This window comes from Emys orbicularis, chromosome 10 (genome assembly GCF_028017835.1).
Source record: "Emys orbicularis isolate rEmyOrb1 chromosome 10, rEmyOrb1.hap1, whole genome shotgun sequence".
NCBI classification, from domain to species: domain Eukaryota; kingdom Metazoa; phylum Chordata; order Testudines; family Emydidae; genus Emys; species Emys orbicularis.
In genome coordinates this window covers 19,763,795-19,779,127 of record NC_088692.1, presented here as the reverse complement: position 1 = coordinate 19,779,127, position 15,333 = coordinate 19,763,795, and the positions used below count along the sequence as shown (strand labels likewise).

The following is a 15,333-nucleotide window of genomic DNA, read 5'->3' as shown; positions in this document are numbered from 1 at the left end:
TGCACAGCACCTATCACATGCGCACTCAGGACAAGGTCGAATTTTCGGCCTTCCCATTCAGTGCCTGAGGTCTTGGAGTACAGATCACAGAAGCGGGGCAGGACAGTGGAATTCGGGTAGCAGGCGGACATGGTAAACCGTAGACTTCTGGCTGCTGAAAGCTTAATTTATAGCAGTGCCCTCCTTTCACGTTCAAAGCAATGCCCCTAGCGCTGGCCAGTTCCTGCTGCCGGCAATCTGGCCAGCATGAACTCTGCCCCTGTCCCACCCCCCTCGCGGCTGTCCCCGGGAAAGATCCCTCTATGCTGCCCCTGTCCCGCCTCCACCGCGTGGCTGTAAACCGCCGGTCACACTTATGTAAAGGAACAGGCAATCAGTCCCAGTACTAACATTCCCCTAATATAAAGCAGGTCACCATGAGTGATATCACTCTGATGAGGATCTCGGACACAGAGAAAGACCGCATGCTGCGTGAATGCCAGCAAAAACCAGGGCCGTATGTGGCCATGCTGTGCGAGGCACTGATCCCGGAGTACTTGCTGCTAGCCTGGCGCGGAAAAGTTTCCTACCATGGAGGACGCAATAAGGCCGCTCTCCCCAGGAACCTAATGCAAAGGCTTTCAAATTACCTCCAGGAGAGCTTGGTGGAGATGTCCCAGGAGGATTTCTGCTCTATCCCCGGACATATTGACACAATTTTCCAGTAGCTGCACTGGCAAGGACTAAAAAGTAGAGCGCCTAGGGCAAAGTAATCATGAAAAACCCATTGTTAATATTCCATTCCTGTTCTGATCAAAATAAATGTTTACATGTTTAAAACACTTACCGACTGATCCTTCCCCTGATTCAGGGTCAGGGTTAACGCCTTGGGAGGGGTTGGTAAGGGATTTCCGTGAGGGTGATGAAGAGATCCTGGCTGTCGGGGAAATCAGCGTTGTATGCGCTGTCGACTGCCTCGTCCTCCTCATCTCCTTCCTCATCTTCCCCGTCCGCGAACATCTCCGAGGAAGCGGCCGTCGACAATACCCCATCCTCAGAGTCCACGGTCAGTGGCGGGGTAGTGGTGGCGGCCGCACCTAGAATGGAATGCAGTGCCTCATAGAAACGGCATGTCAGGGGCTGGGATCCAGAGCGTCCGTTTGCCGCTTTGGTCTTCTGGTAGCCTTGTCTCAGGTCCTTGATTTTCACGCGGCACTGCGTTGCATCCCGGCTGTATCCTCTCTCCGTCATGGCTTTGGAGATCTTCTCGTAGATCTTCGCGTTCTGTTTTTTCGATCGCAGCTCCGAAAGCACGGACTCATTGCCCCACACAGTGATCATATCCAAGACTTCCCGATCAGTCCATGCTGGGGCCCTCTTTCTATTCTGCGATTGCATGGTCACCTCTGCTGGAGAGCTCTGCATCGTTGCCAGTGCTGCTGAGCTAGCCACGATGTCCAAACAGGAAATGAGATTCAAACTGCCCAGACAGGAAAAGGAATTCAAATTTTCCCGGGGCTTTTCCTGTGTGGCTGGTCAGAGCATCCGAGCTCGGACTGCTGTCCAGAGCGTCAACAGAGTGGTGCACTGTGGGATAGCTCCCGGAGCTATTAGCGTCGAATTCCATCCACACCTACCCTAATTCGACATGGCCATGTCGAATTTAGCGCTACTCCCCTCGTCGGGGAGGAGTACAGAAATCGATTTAAAGAGACCTCTATGTCGAACTAAATAGCTTCGTTGTGTGGACGGGTGCAGGGTTAATTCGATTTAACGCTGCTAAATTCAACATAACCTCCTAGTGTAGACCAGGCCTAAGAGACGGTACTTCTTTAAGGGAAAAAAGGCATTTGATTTGTGTGTGGGAAAACTATGAAATATAAATGTGTCAGGGTCTGATAGCCGCACTAGACACTGTTTCATAGAGTTTCATTAAACTGCCTGGAGAAAGCTTTGAATTTAATTCTTGTTGTTTATCTTTACTGTTTCACAAGTTACGTAAACTTCAAATTTTGATTTGGTTATCGAAGCATTTCGGGTTAACTTGCCTAAATGCAATACTGCCTCTTGTTAATCAAATGGATTTATATAGATGTATTAAGGGGGAATGTAACACCTATTTTTTGCTTAATGTTAGATTTATAGAAAGGCCTTTCTAGTTACTCAGCCTCAGTAGCATGTACTTGATTAATCCTATTGGAAAGTTTGTTGTCTGCTGTGTAGTGTGTGTTGTTTTAGGGTGATGAAGGAAAGCCAGCATTCTCCAAGTTACTCTGAATGTATCTTCTACCTCTGCACTAAAAATCCTGAAAAAGCTTTTGTGGTGGTTCCTGGTTTGCTCTAAAATAAAAATAACTTTTTGCCTCTTTAATGAATAGTCAAGGAATGAATTTTTGAAGAGTAGAAAAAGCTTAGAGCATCCTCTAAATTAGCCATAGCATGTTCTGTACTATGAAGTTGATGTGTGCTTTACTGTCAAACACTTCTCATAACTCTATTTCAAACTACTAAAATTAGTGTGCATTGAGTAGGGAAAGGAGCATAATATTCTATCGTCTTTGCATTTGCCTAGTAAGATTAAGATTCAAACTAGTGCTAAAAAGTGTGATTGTTAAAACCTATTAGAAATAATTACCATATAGAGTATTAATTGCTTAATTGTGTTCTCCCCTTTGGGTGCAATTTTGGTGTGCAAATATTTGACTGGGTTTTGACTATGACTTCTCTAGCTGTGGCCAACTTTGTTCATCTTTGCTTTTCCTACAGATGCAAACAGCCCAACTGTGAAAGAAGGAAAGCATATGGAAAATGGTGTTCTCGCAAATGAAGCAACGGGAAAACCGATACTTAGGTGTGTAGTTGTTTCAAAGCAGAGTAGGTCAAAGTGCTCTAGGGAACTGTTAGTGCGCAGTAGTGGGGTCTACACGGACAGTTAGTGTGCAGCACACTACTATGCTATACATTTACAGCCCAGTGTTCTCTGCACTTTCTCTTCACCTAGACAAGCCCTTAGTCTTTTCCTTCTGCTTTATGCTGGACAGTTTGCAGCCTACTCTTACCGTTCAAAGTACAGTATTTCTGCTCTTCATGAGAATGAGTTTCCTTAAATGATTAAAAGTCTTAAATGTCTTTTGACCTGAACAAAGACTTAGAAAATAAAGTGTCTCTCCTTCATGCTTCCCAAAGAGAACATCTAAGGCTGTTTTGTAGTTCTGTAGTGTAAGCCTTGTGCTAAGGAAGTTCACATGCCAGCAAAAATTGAATATCCCATGAAAATCTTAGCCTGTTTAAATTAAATTAATGGAGATATCCTATCTCCTAGAACTGGAAGGGACCTCGAAAGGTCGAGTCCAGCCCCCTGCCTTCACTAGCAGGACCAAGTACTGATTTTGCCCCAGATCCCTAGGTGGCCCCCCTCAAGGATTGAACTCACAACCCTGGGTTTAGCAGGCCAATGCTCAAACCACTGAGCTATCCCACCCCACGATACAAATTGTTCCAGCACCCCTGCAAAGAGCTATCCCTCCCCCCCCATTCCACTGCCTGGGTTTGCATTTTGTGGGGAGGCTTCAGTTCAGGATACCCACAAGTCAGTCCATTTCTCCTTTAAACATCACAGAGATGAATATGCCCATTTCTGGAAGTAATTTGACTGCAAATTTTGAAGGCAAACGAGTAATGTATCAAATGTATTTAATTTTCCAATCCTACTGATGATGGGAATACACTTGAGTCCCTGCATCTGCTCAATACAAGGGCAGGATCCAGAAAGGCAGATTTTTATTTATTTATTTATTTTTTAATCAAGGAATCGTTCTTCCTTGAGTTTGATTGCTCAAGCAAGAACTCCTCTCTGGCTTGGCAGTCCATTGTGTACTTATTCCGAAACATTTGTCTTCAGGTGCTAAGGAAGTGCAATCAGGTAGAGAAGAGCGGGTCATTGCTGAATACTCACATGCATTCTCCTGTTAGGGAGGTTTCTGTCTGGCTCAGCGAAACAGAGTAAGATTGTGTCCAGACTTGTAGATCTGGGTCATTGAAATCCATTTGCCAGGTAAACAACTGGTCCCTGTTCTGATGGCTTGTTTAAAAATGTTTTTTTTTTTTTTTTCCAGACAACTCAGTAACTCATCAACTTACAGTGGAGAAACAGGGAAGTCTTTGAACCAGACTAGTACAACAGAGCTTCAGAAGGCACCAGCAGAAAAGAATGCTTGGAAACTTACGGAGGCTGACACAGCAAAGACTGGGAGGGTGAGATTTAATTATTTCTTTTCAATTCCAAATTTTAGTTTATCAAAAATCCCTCTGATTCAGGAGACAATAGCATTCAAATGTAGGAGCAAAGCGCCGTGGGTGCTGCAAGTAGCAGTGCTGGGGGTGCTGCAGCACCCCCTGGCTTGAGGAGGTTTCCATCATATCCAGGGTTTACAGTTTGGTTCAATGGCTCTCAGCACCCCCACGATACAAATTGTTCCAGCACCCCTGCAAAGAGCAAGTAACTAGTTTGGGGAAGGAGGTGAACACATTTTTGAGTTGACAGATCATGTGCAACTTCATTGATTGTTTCTAGACTCTATGCTGTTAAACCTGCGTCCCAGGTTTGTTTGTAGGCCCAGGAAGGGCAGAGAGGGATGAAATGAGAGCTTCAGTTACACTGGTGTGGCTGGCACGATTACCTGGCAAGTTGGAAAAAATGAGGTGAAAATTTCAGCTGCTAATTATAACTTTATTGCGGTCACTTCTTGGAAAAAGGCTACAAGGTTGTGACAAGCTCTGTGACCCGAGCCACACTCTAGAGGGATTGGAATTGACAACTGGATTAAAACCAAGTTTCCACTGTCAGATCCAAGTGCTGAATCCCAGCACACCCAGGGGTTTTTGTAAGAGATCTGTGAGCTAGTACTTTGAGGGGGAAATACTTCTCTGCTGCAGCATAGATGTCAATTATTTCACTTGAATCTTTCTCTAAATGTAGCTTATAACTTGAAGTCCCATCCATACGTATTGGGCAGTAACCTTGGGCTCAATTTTTCCTTTGGTTGTAGTACCCCCATCTGCTTGTGGTTGGATCCTCCTGTTAAAAGGTGGGAGGATCTTATAGCAAAAGCTCAGAAACAGAAATTCTATTCCTGGCTCTGCCATAAATCTCCTGTGTGAGCTTGTGGAAGTCCCTTAATCTGTCTCGCTTTCTCCATGTGTGTAAAGGCAGCAGTGCCTACCAACATCCCAGGGCAGTTGAGGGTCACTGAGCTAACCTTTGCAAGGCATTCTGTTAGAATCTGACACTGGTGCTGCCAGGCATTATCTTTCTGGGACAGGACTAGTAGGTATTTTGTGGCCCACCATAAAGATGTAAACTGTGTAACCGGTATGTTGACTTCACTATCCTGTAGGTGGTGGTTACATATATGAGTGTTTTAGGCCTTACACTTCCTGTGTAAAAATGACCTTCTTTTTTTCCTCTCTTGCATTTTTAGGTAAAGGCGACAGTGTACTGGGAATATATGAAAGCCATTGGACTCTTTATCTCTTTTCTGAGCATTTTCCTTTTTATGTGTAACCATATAGCCGCCCTGGCTTCCAACTACTGGCTAAGTTTATGGACAGACGATCCCGTTATTAATGGGACTCAGCAGCACACGCACGTCCGGCTAGGAGTGTATGGAGCACTGGGAATGTCTCAAGGTTTGCCTGAAATTATCTGTTAAGCTATTTTAAAACTAACTGACTGGTTCAAAATATTAAGCCAAATGTTAGAAAGATCAGTGACTTGGTGTGTCCGGCACTGCACAAAGGCTTCCTCAGGAGGCTCTTGCTGCCATGAATTTTATTTTGCTTTTTATGGAAAGGTTTAAATAATGGCAATAAATTATTCAGTTAGTGAATTTGGTTTTCTTTTAATGTAAGAAACAAAGCTAGAATGCATATGATTATGGGATCTGGAATCTTTAGCCTCTGGATGGCTGGTTCAAATCCATCCCAGGTCTGTGATGACTGAAAGTTTCCGCCATCTGATGGTTCTTTGACCCGTATGAAATGAATTGAGTCTCAATCCAGTTCCCAGTGGTCAGGAGCTGCCACCACACCTTTTGATCTTCTTTGGCAGCCTTACTGGCAGTTCTAGAGCAGCAGCCAAGGATTGCCTGAGCCATGTGGACTACTAAGCTATCCTCTCACTGCTACATGGGTCCTGCCACCTCAGGATTCAGACATGCTGACAGTGTGTCCAGGAGAAGCTTGCACAATTGCTGCCTGTTAGGTCTGTTCTGTGTATAAATAGGCTTTGTCTGACCTGAAAATAAACACACAATATCCCACTTCTCTTCAGAATTGCCACATCCAGTCTTGCAACGAGAAATAAACAACTTTTTAAAGTGGAGCAGCGTGTAAGCAGGCCATGTGTGCCAAATACCCTGAAATCACATGTTGAAAGGCTAACACTTCCTTCGGATGAGCGTACCTTTTTCATTCAAGAATCTTTACCGCTCAGTCCAACTAGTTCAGATCACCATCTGCCTTCTTCAGTGAGGATTGATTGATTTTGAATTTGTGTTGACTAAATTTACTATGGTTTAGATTTCATTGATTACAAATAAAGAATAAACATAATTAGGAAAAACATTTCTGCTCAGGGAGGAAAAAAAGTTGTCAACTCGGTTTTCTCTTTCAGGTATTGCTGTGTTTGGCTACTCAATGGCTGTGTCAATAGGGGGGATATTTGCCTCACGACACCTACACATTGGCCTGCTTCACAGTGTCCTTAGGTCTCCAATGAGTTTTTTTGAACGAACACCCAGTGGGAACTTAGTGAACCGGTTCTCTAAAGAGATGGACACTATAGACTCTGTGATTCCTCAGATAATCAAAATGTTCATGGGCTCACTGTTTAACGTCATTGGGGCCTGCATCATCATTCTCTTGGCCACGCCAATAGCTGCCATCGTCATTCCGCCGCTGGGACTTGTCTACTTCTTTGTGCAGGTAAGGAACGTCGGCCATTGAGCTCTCTCACCAGCCTCTGTCTCTCGTCTCCTTTTGTTACTTGGGTTTTAGATTTTAATGCTATTGTGACTTGAGTTTGACTGACCATTTTTGGATACTATATGACGTGCACTGTGCCTGGCAGGCCCGTCAGCTTGCTGGATTTCCAGTAGCTGAGCATTCTCTACTTTGCCCGTCTCAATAGGACACTGTGTCAAACCATGAATAATTTTTGCTATCATGGATCATTTCATTGTAAATACTACAAAGAAGATAATGGGAATATTTTAATATAACTGGACTTAGACAGCCTCCTTAGGAATCTAAGGTATATTACATAGAATATTTCTCATTCAGAGCTCTAATATTGGGGAAAGAAAGTCCTATAATTCAAACAATGAGTGTGTGCTTCGGAGAGGCACAGATGTAGAAAGTGCAGGTATAGTCAGAAAACTGAGCCTAAAACAGGGAGAGAATAGGATTGACAGCAACCTTTTTATTCTACAGTCTTGCTCCCTGTGTGTATTGTCATGCCTGCTTACTTTAGTGGCTAAAAAAAGACTTCACTACTTTACTCTGGTGTTCCCTGCAGAGCCAATACAACCATGGGAAAGGGAATTGGCTTCTCTTTTTTGACTCCTGCATCAGTGAGTTTGTTCACCAAGTTCTGGTTGTGGAATCTTTTTTCCTGGTTGTGGTGCCTGAGCCAAACAGAACTCAGCTTGACTCTCAGATCTCAGACTGAGCTTTCAAGACCAGCATTTGAGGGGAAAATACATCTTCCTGATGTGAGGAAATGTGATCTTCAGCCATTTGGAGATCATAAACAGGAGCACCCACTGCTGTTTTTACCACGCTTCTTAAAAATGCAGTCAGACTAGCTAATCATACGGTCTGTTCTGGTTTTAAAATCTATGAATCAGTGCATTTTCCTAGAAGCAAATTGGATTTCTCTAAGTGATGTGTAGTACTCTTATCCAGAGTAAAAGTCTGGGTGAGAGTTGGCTCCCTTTACTCCCTGTAGTTGTTAATAATAGTTGAAGTCGTGTCCAGGCTGTGCTGTGCCTTTGAACTCAAAGTGTTCTACTCAACTTGATTTCCAGAGATTTTATGTGGCCACCTCTCGCCAGCTGAAACGTCTTGAATCTGTCAGCCGCTCTCCAGTGTATTCTCACTTTAACGAGACTCTCCTGGGTGTCAGTGTCATTCGAGCCTTTGAGGAGCAGACGCGTTTCAAACAGCAGAGTGACTTAAAAGTGGATGAAAATCAGAAAGCGTACTTTCCCAGCATTGTTGCAAACAGGTAGATGGGCGTGAGCGTTGGGTCAGCACATAGAGAGCAGTGGCATAGCGAGGGTGCAGTTCTGCAGTCCTCGCTCCGTTACTCAGGTACAACCCATTGATTTCAGAGAAAGTTTTGCTCCTCCTTTGCTTCCTCTACACATTGTTCATTTAGCTGAACTGTGGCTGTGGTGGGCACCTGAGACCCAATATGTTCGAGGTTAAAACAGGATTTTCTGCCCCAAAGAGTTAGTTTCATGTGCTTCCGCACCCCATGCTTCTGGAAATGGTCAGACAGCTCCAAATGTGTCAGTTCCCGTGTCACTGGCAAAGGGGATGCATAGATGTAAATGCCTCACTTGACATATACTTTAAAAAAACAAAATAGATGTGAATTTAAGCAGGTTCACCCTGAATTTTTGTTTGTTTAATCAGATATTTCTGGAAAATTGAATCACTTGTCTGTGTCTTACAGGTGGCTGGCTGTCCGGCTGGAATGTGTGGGGAACTGTATAGTCCTCTTTGCGGCGCTGTTTGCAGTGATTGCTCGCAACAGCCTCAGCCCTGGATTAGTTGGACTCTCAGTGTCCTATTCATTGCAGGTAATATACTTCAGAAATCTTTCTGCACTTTAAGACCACATCCCGGTATCAGGATATAAATCTGTAATGGAATTAGAGTTGAGAATTGATCTGTCATCTATAGTCCTAAATAGGCTTTGTCACTACAAACTGAATCCCTAAATACTTCATGAAACTAAACAAGTCCTGGAGAGAGAACTAATTTGCGGAGCATGCGATGGGGAAAATGTTTACAGATGAGATTTGAAAAGAGATTTAGAGTCCAGGTGGGGTGATAAAGGGCTTTCCTATTTGTGAGGGGCTGTAAGGAGAAACCTTTTGAACCAGTGAAACGAAATTGTGATGAGGCACACTGACTCTAGCAGGACAAATGGGGAGCTGGTTTAGGGGTCACACTAGTGGCCAAATTCTGCTCTATACTTATGCAGCTCCCACTGCACATGTGTATCTGAGGGTGGAACTTGGTCCCAGTTGTATTTCATAATTGTAGAAGGTGGCTGAGTTGTTCTCATCTCATCCCAGATAAAGCCAAGTGCTGCGTTTAATGAACAGATGGCACTTCAGGTTTTCATCTCAGCATTTGCATGCTAAATGTTCTTTTCTATGTTGATGTCCATTTGTATTGTCAACGCTACATTTAGGAATTCTTTTTGCAGGTTACAACATACTTAAACTGGCTGGTTCGCATGTCATCTGAGATGGAAACTAACATTGTCGCTGTGGAAAGAGTCAAAGAATACTCTGAAATGGAGAAAGAGGTACATTGTGGCTAGTAGGTTCTATACTTATGTCTAAAGCTCTTCCTTGCTATTAACCAATGCTGCAGGCTTGCATTGTACAGTCATTGTCTTTCTAATGGGACAGGAGGGGGACTTTCAATTAGTCAAGCTGCCTCCTAACTGGCTAGACTACTACAGTATTGGTTTCTGAACAAAAGAATTTACGCTAAGCTGAATGAATTTCTTGTCATTCCCTAGTGGGCTGAATTTGCTTAGCCCTTACTGACAAGGGAATCCAGAGATACTTGTACTTGGAATTTGCTTTTTAAGAGCTAGTTGTGTTCTTCATACTTCATGCTGAGAGTGCCCCCTAGTGGCAGAATGTTAACTTTGCAGGTATTTTTCTTCACTTAAAGCAGTGGTTCTTAACCTTTACTGCTGCCTGCACCCCTTTGGTTCTCAAAATATGTTCTCGCACTCCTTATCAAAAATCGTTGAAGTAGGTCAGTTCTTTAAACCTAGATATATTTTTTTGTTTGTATATTACAGTAATCGTTAAATGTATAATGTTAATAAATACATAGGTTTGATTAAACAAAGTAGTTGTACTTACGTGCCTGTGCTTAATTTGTGTTTTCGATGATTTACCTTCTAAAAAAAATCTGGCATGTCTCACACCCTCAGAAAGGGCATCTCGCACCCCAGGGGGTGTGTGCACCCCAGGTTAAGAACCACTGACTTAAAGCATTTGTTTCCTCTATCGCTATTTGCACTTAATTTGTGGGAACCCTTTGTCTTCTGTCTAGTCCGTACCAAATTAACAAATGGAGCTATGCAAAATTCATTTTCAGTCTGATGATGACTCATGTAAACGTCTTTTGGTCGTGTGTTTCTCCGCTTAGCCTTCTTCCCCCACATTATTTATTTTTCAGCAATGTGTTCATAGGAAGCCCAAACCCTCAAATCAAAACCCAGCCCAGCCTGAGTCATGTCTGGGGTTGGGTACAAACCAGTGAGTTCCTCCTCACTCCTTTCCACTTGTGGTTCCTCCAAACTAAAATCTGTTGGAAAACTTCCTGATTTTAAGAAAGTTTTAATTGGCTCTAGCAATGAACCCACTGGGATCTCTGCTTTAATATAACTGCTGATTAGGGTGAAAACCCTGCTCCGTTTACACACCCACTGAAATCTGAGTCAGAACTCGTTCATTACCACCATGCAAAGTGTTCAGTGTTCTCTGTCTCAGGCAAGCTTCTTATAGTTATAAACCCGGCTCTCTGGGTTGGCACCGCAGTGTGTAACTGTTGCATGACCAGCTTGTCATAATATTTGCTGTCTGTTATTCTCACATCAGCAATTGTAGAGAGACTTATTCCGGGAGGTGAGGCTTGTTTTAGTCAAGACACAAATTTTTCACAACTTTTGAGTCAAATCTTGCCCTTGATTATACCTTGTAACCTCATTGTCTTCAATGCAGCCGAATTTGCCCCTTTGTGATTTTCCAGTACAGCCCTTTTTGAAAGACTTCTGCCCTCTTCTTCCTTATTCAACCCCTGGTGGAGCTATTTCTTCGTTTGCTCAGTCAGATGGGTCAAAAAAGGTAATAGATCTGTTAATAATGATCTAGCTGAATGGCTGGGCAATTGTTCTTTCAGGCTCCCTGGTGTATTGAGCAAACTGCTCCACCAAACAACTGGCCTCATGAAGGCAAAGTGGAGTTCAGAGGCTATGGCTTACGTTACCGTGAGGACTTGGATTTAGTTCTGAAAAACATAAACGTTACCATAAACGGAGGAGAGAAGGTAAGTAACATGGCTTGCTGTTTATACCCGCACTTCATTTTATAAGCTAGCAACCTCATGCTTCAGCTGACAATGGGATTTGAGCCCTGAGACTTTAATCACTAAAAGGATGAGGTTCTACCATTGGAGCTAAAAGAATAAGTCCTTTAGTGGCTGGTCTTTATAAGACAATAAGAGCCCACTACAGCTGCCAGCTAGAGTGGGACAACGACCCCTGCTGTGCGTTGTGGGTTACACGTGCTCACTGTTTTCCTGAGCGTGTGCTCTTTTGGTATAGAAATACGAACGAGTGTACTGGAGAATGTGACCTTAACCAATTTCCTTTTTTATTCAACACAAGCAAAACGAAATGGCAAATTTATGAAGTTTAAATTTCACTTACTGCTAAAAACCACATTTTACTGACTTGTGCATCCTTTTTTTTATGTAGGTTAGTATATTATTTTATTTTAAAATAAAATACAAGGCAGTTTATATACATATAACCATACAAGCACAAATACAAAAAAAGGCACATGTTTTTATAACTTCCTAATCAGACATGCAACTGAGTATTATGTTAATGAGCACAATTGTATCCTAAATTCAGGTGGAAAAACAAGATCAAAACCTATAGCTCCACAACTGTAACTATAAAACACATACAAAAGAAAGGAACAGATGTGATCTGAACTTTGTCAGCACTTCTCTACTTCACATTTTCACCACAATTCCATTTTCCTGTCCAGAAAAGTCCCAAAGCTTTTCCAGGTGCATTGGAATTTTGATGTGCCATTTGAAGGATATTTTCATTTTTATATATATATGCACCATCGGTTGCTTGTGCCAACTTAGTTCTCCATTTTCTTAACATAGTTGCTTTGCACTGGGTAGATGTATTACGTCTGAAACTGTGTCCACTTCAGGAGATTCTCGGTGACACTTTGACTTGATCCTTTCCCCAGAATTATTAAACGATAACTTCTTTCTGTGTGCCTTTTAATAGGTGGGAATAGTTGGAAGAACAGGTGCTGGAAAATCCTCCCTTACTCTGGGTTTATTTCGAATCAATGAATCAGCAGAGGGAGAGATTATTATTGATGGAGTTAATGTTGCAAAAATAGGGCTCCATGACCTGCGGTTCAAGATCACCATTATTCCCCAGGTAGGTGCAAAGTTCCTGCCAATACTATAATTGATTTCTTAAGGCTATTGAGGCTTTAATTAACTGGATGCGTATTTTATTCAACACCCAGTGGAGTCAATGGGACTCTTTCCATTGACTTCAGTTGACTTTGGATCAGACTTTTGTGCTGGCTTAGGCATGTTTCTCTTGCTTTATGTAAGAAGTCAAATTTGGATGTGAATTGGTTGGCTGCTATGGAGGCAGGATCCAGGGCCTTCTGAAATTACGAACTCATTTAGTTAACTCCTTATAATAGATTTTCAGTAGTCACGTAGGTCCTGATGCTGCAGATTTCTCAGCATGAGTGCAGAGGTCTGACCAGGTAGTGCAGCTGACATGATGTAGACCTTAGCGGGTTTAGAAGCCTTTAGCTCTTCTGGACCAATAGAGGGCATATATAGACTGCATATTACAGGGTGGAGACGTCTCACTAGAATTAAACTAGGACTCAATAAATTTCACTCTGTTTTGACAATAACTTGACAGATCAAGTCTGGTCTCTGCGGTTCACTTCTGTTTAGGAACAGTAAGAAACAACATTAATCATATGGGGATATGGCACAGGGCACTCCAGTTTTGAGGATTTAGGATCATGTTATTGTTTTGGGCTTGATGTCTGCTTATGAAATTGCCACATGACTGAGTCACTTGTCTTTGAATTCAGTTTTTAAAACTATTGGGTTTATAAGTTACTAGCTTTTAGTCTATAAGCTTTTCTGCCTATTTATAGTAATGCAAGAACACCTTTTGCAATTACTTAGGATCTGGGTAATAGGTTTGACGTCGGGATTATATTGCTTTTGCCCTTTTTTGATCATTCCATATTAGCGAAGCTGAAATGTATCACTAATTTCCATAAGAGGAAATGGAATAACTAGATTGTAGGCATGATGCATTTACTGATGCAGCCAGTTTGGACTTTGAATCTTGTGAGAGTGTATTTTGAAGTTTGTTTTTCACATGACATTTTATTTGAAAAAGATGTTTTGGCATTTAAATTGAAGATGTTTCTATATATTCTTTGGTATTGCAACTAGTCTGAGGTTCTTTCTGCAGATGCATTTTCCAAGCAAGAAACGAGTCACTTTATTTAAAAATAATTAAACTCAAAAGATCTTTTGCTATAACTAATTATATTCCTTGGTTTGCTTACAAAATATACCATTTCCTTTGCCATTTAAATGAAATCTCTCTTGAACATTTGCCATATTCTTTGTATGTAGAAGTGTTGAGTGCATGTTATTTTCTGACTAGGATCCAGTATTATTTTCTGGCTCTCTGCGTATGAATCTTGACCCTTTTGACAAATACTCTGATGAAGAAATTTGGACATCTTTGGAATTGGCTCACTTGAAAAATTTTGTTTCGTCTCTTCCTGATAAACTTAATCATGAGTGTTCTGAAGGTGGAGAGAATCTAAGGTACAGTAAAATGCCTTATTTTTCAGTGAAAATTTACTGTTAGAACTAAAACTTTTGACAGCATATGAGAAACATATGCTTGTATGTTTCTCCCACTTTACTTCAGACTACAGGTTCAATATTACTACTTGTGACGTGATTGGTGCAGTACAAACATGAGAGATCCCTGACCCATGGACCTTAAAATCCATCTCAGACATCAAAACAGACCTAACAATATAGATAAACGTAGTTTTTATTCACTGCATAAGACCCGATTATCTTGTGTTGGGGAAACAGAGAAATTTTAATGTGAAATTGCCAAACGAGACAGTTAAGTGTGTTTTTGAAAATATTTTAAGCTTTAAGCCAAGTAAGTGAAAGTACATACTTAAGAAATAGTAAAATATATTAGATTTATATTTATTGGCTTGGGCAATCTTAGGGAAATTTTTGGTTAACTTCAGGCTGCTGTAGTTGCTTATAATTTGGAGAGAAATTTGTACCTAACAAATGCAGGTTTCATAATGCAGCTCGGTTCTTTATGAGCTGAGGGGTGAAAACATTATCTAGTAACTGCAATACTAATCCTAAATAAACACATTCAATCTACTGATTGTAAATTGGCCACCAAACCAGTTCAAATACAAAACTTTGCTACAGTCTGCACTGTTTAAATGCTATAGTCTGGCGTACTTGCACATTACAAATGGTTTCCATGTATCTTTCTAAAAACGAAAGCTCTTTTAAAAAAAAAAAAAAGAGCTTTTTTATAGTAGTAAGAGACCCTCTGTTTATAGAGAAGAAATCACAGAACTTGAAGTTAATTCCATATCTAAAGCTTGCTAGACTCTTGGCACCTAAAATTCACAAAAGATTGTACAGGTAACAAAGTTCGGATGTGAAACAAAATACAGGTTTCTTCTTGCAGTTAACTTTTTTTTGTTTTTTTTACAAAGTGTCGGACAGCGTCAGCTGGTGTGCCTTGCTCGGGCTCTACTTCGAAAGTCCAAAATCTTGGTTTTAGATGAAGCCACAGCTGCTGTTGATCTTGAAACTGATGACCTTATACAGTCAACAATAAGGACTCAATTCGAAGACTGCACTGTTTTAACTATAGCACATCGTCTAAACACTATTATGGACTATGAAAGGTAAAGTGATGCAACTGTTGCAAAGGGAGAATGGTCTTTAGTGTCCGTATCTTACATTGAATAGGAATAGACGACGTTAACCAAAAATGGACACTGATCAACTTTTACAAATATTTTTTCCTTATGTTTGCTAGATCTTGTTATCAGCTGAAATTCGTGAGTTCTTTGTGTGTGTCCGTATCGCCAGTGTAAGCATGCTGAGGGTCAAGTTCTGTCCTTGGCTATGGTTGTGCAACCCCATTGTCCACAGCATGCTTGCACAGATGTG

At 41.7% G+C, this 15,333-nt stretch overlaps 1 protein-coding gene across 1 annotated transcript in view; it reads left to right on the top strand.

The window, feature by feature from the left end:
• The window catches only part of LOC135884654 (multidrug resistance-associated protein 1-like), a 102,580-nt gene that overhangs the window by 85,123 nt on the left and 2,124 nt on the right, over positions 1 to 15,333 (top strand). The window contains exons 22-32 of the mRNA XM_065412137.1: positions 2,746 to 2,830; positions 4,095 to 4,233; positions 5,460 to 5,667; positions 6,653 to 6,963; positions 8,067 to 8,266; positions 8,720 to 8,846; positions 9,482 to 9,583; positions 11,200 to 11,346; positions 12,332 to 12,490; positions 13,766 to 13,932; positions 14,871 to 15,065. Coding sequence (XP_065268209.1) covers positions 2,746 to 2,830; positions 4,095 to 4,233; positions 5,460 to 5,667; positions 6,653 to 6,963; positions 8,067 to 8,266; positions 8,720 to 8,846; positions 9,482 to 9,583; positions 11,200 to 11,346; positions 12,332 to 12,490; positions 13,766 to 13,932; positions 14,871 to 15,065 — 1,840 coding nt within the window. The remainder of the gene's footprint in view (positions 1 to 2,745; positions 2,831 to 4,094; positions 4,234 to 5,459; positions 5,668 to 6,652; positions 6,964 to 8,066; positions 8,267 to 8,719; positions 8,847 to 9,481; positions 9,584 to 11,199; positions 11,347 to 12,331; positions 12,491 to 13,765; positions 13,933 to 14,870; positions 15,066 to 15,333) is intronic.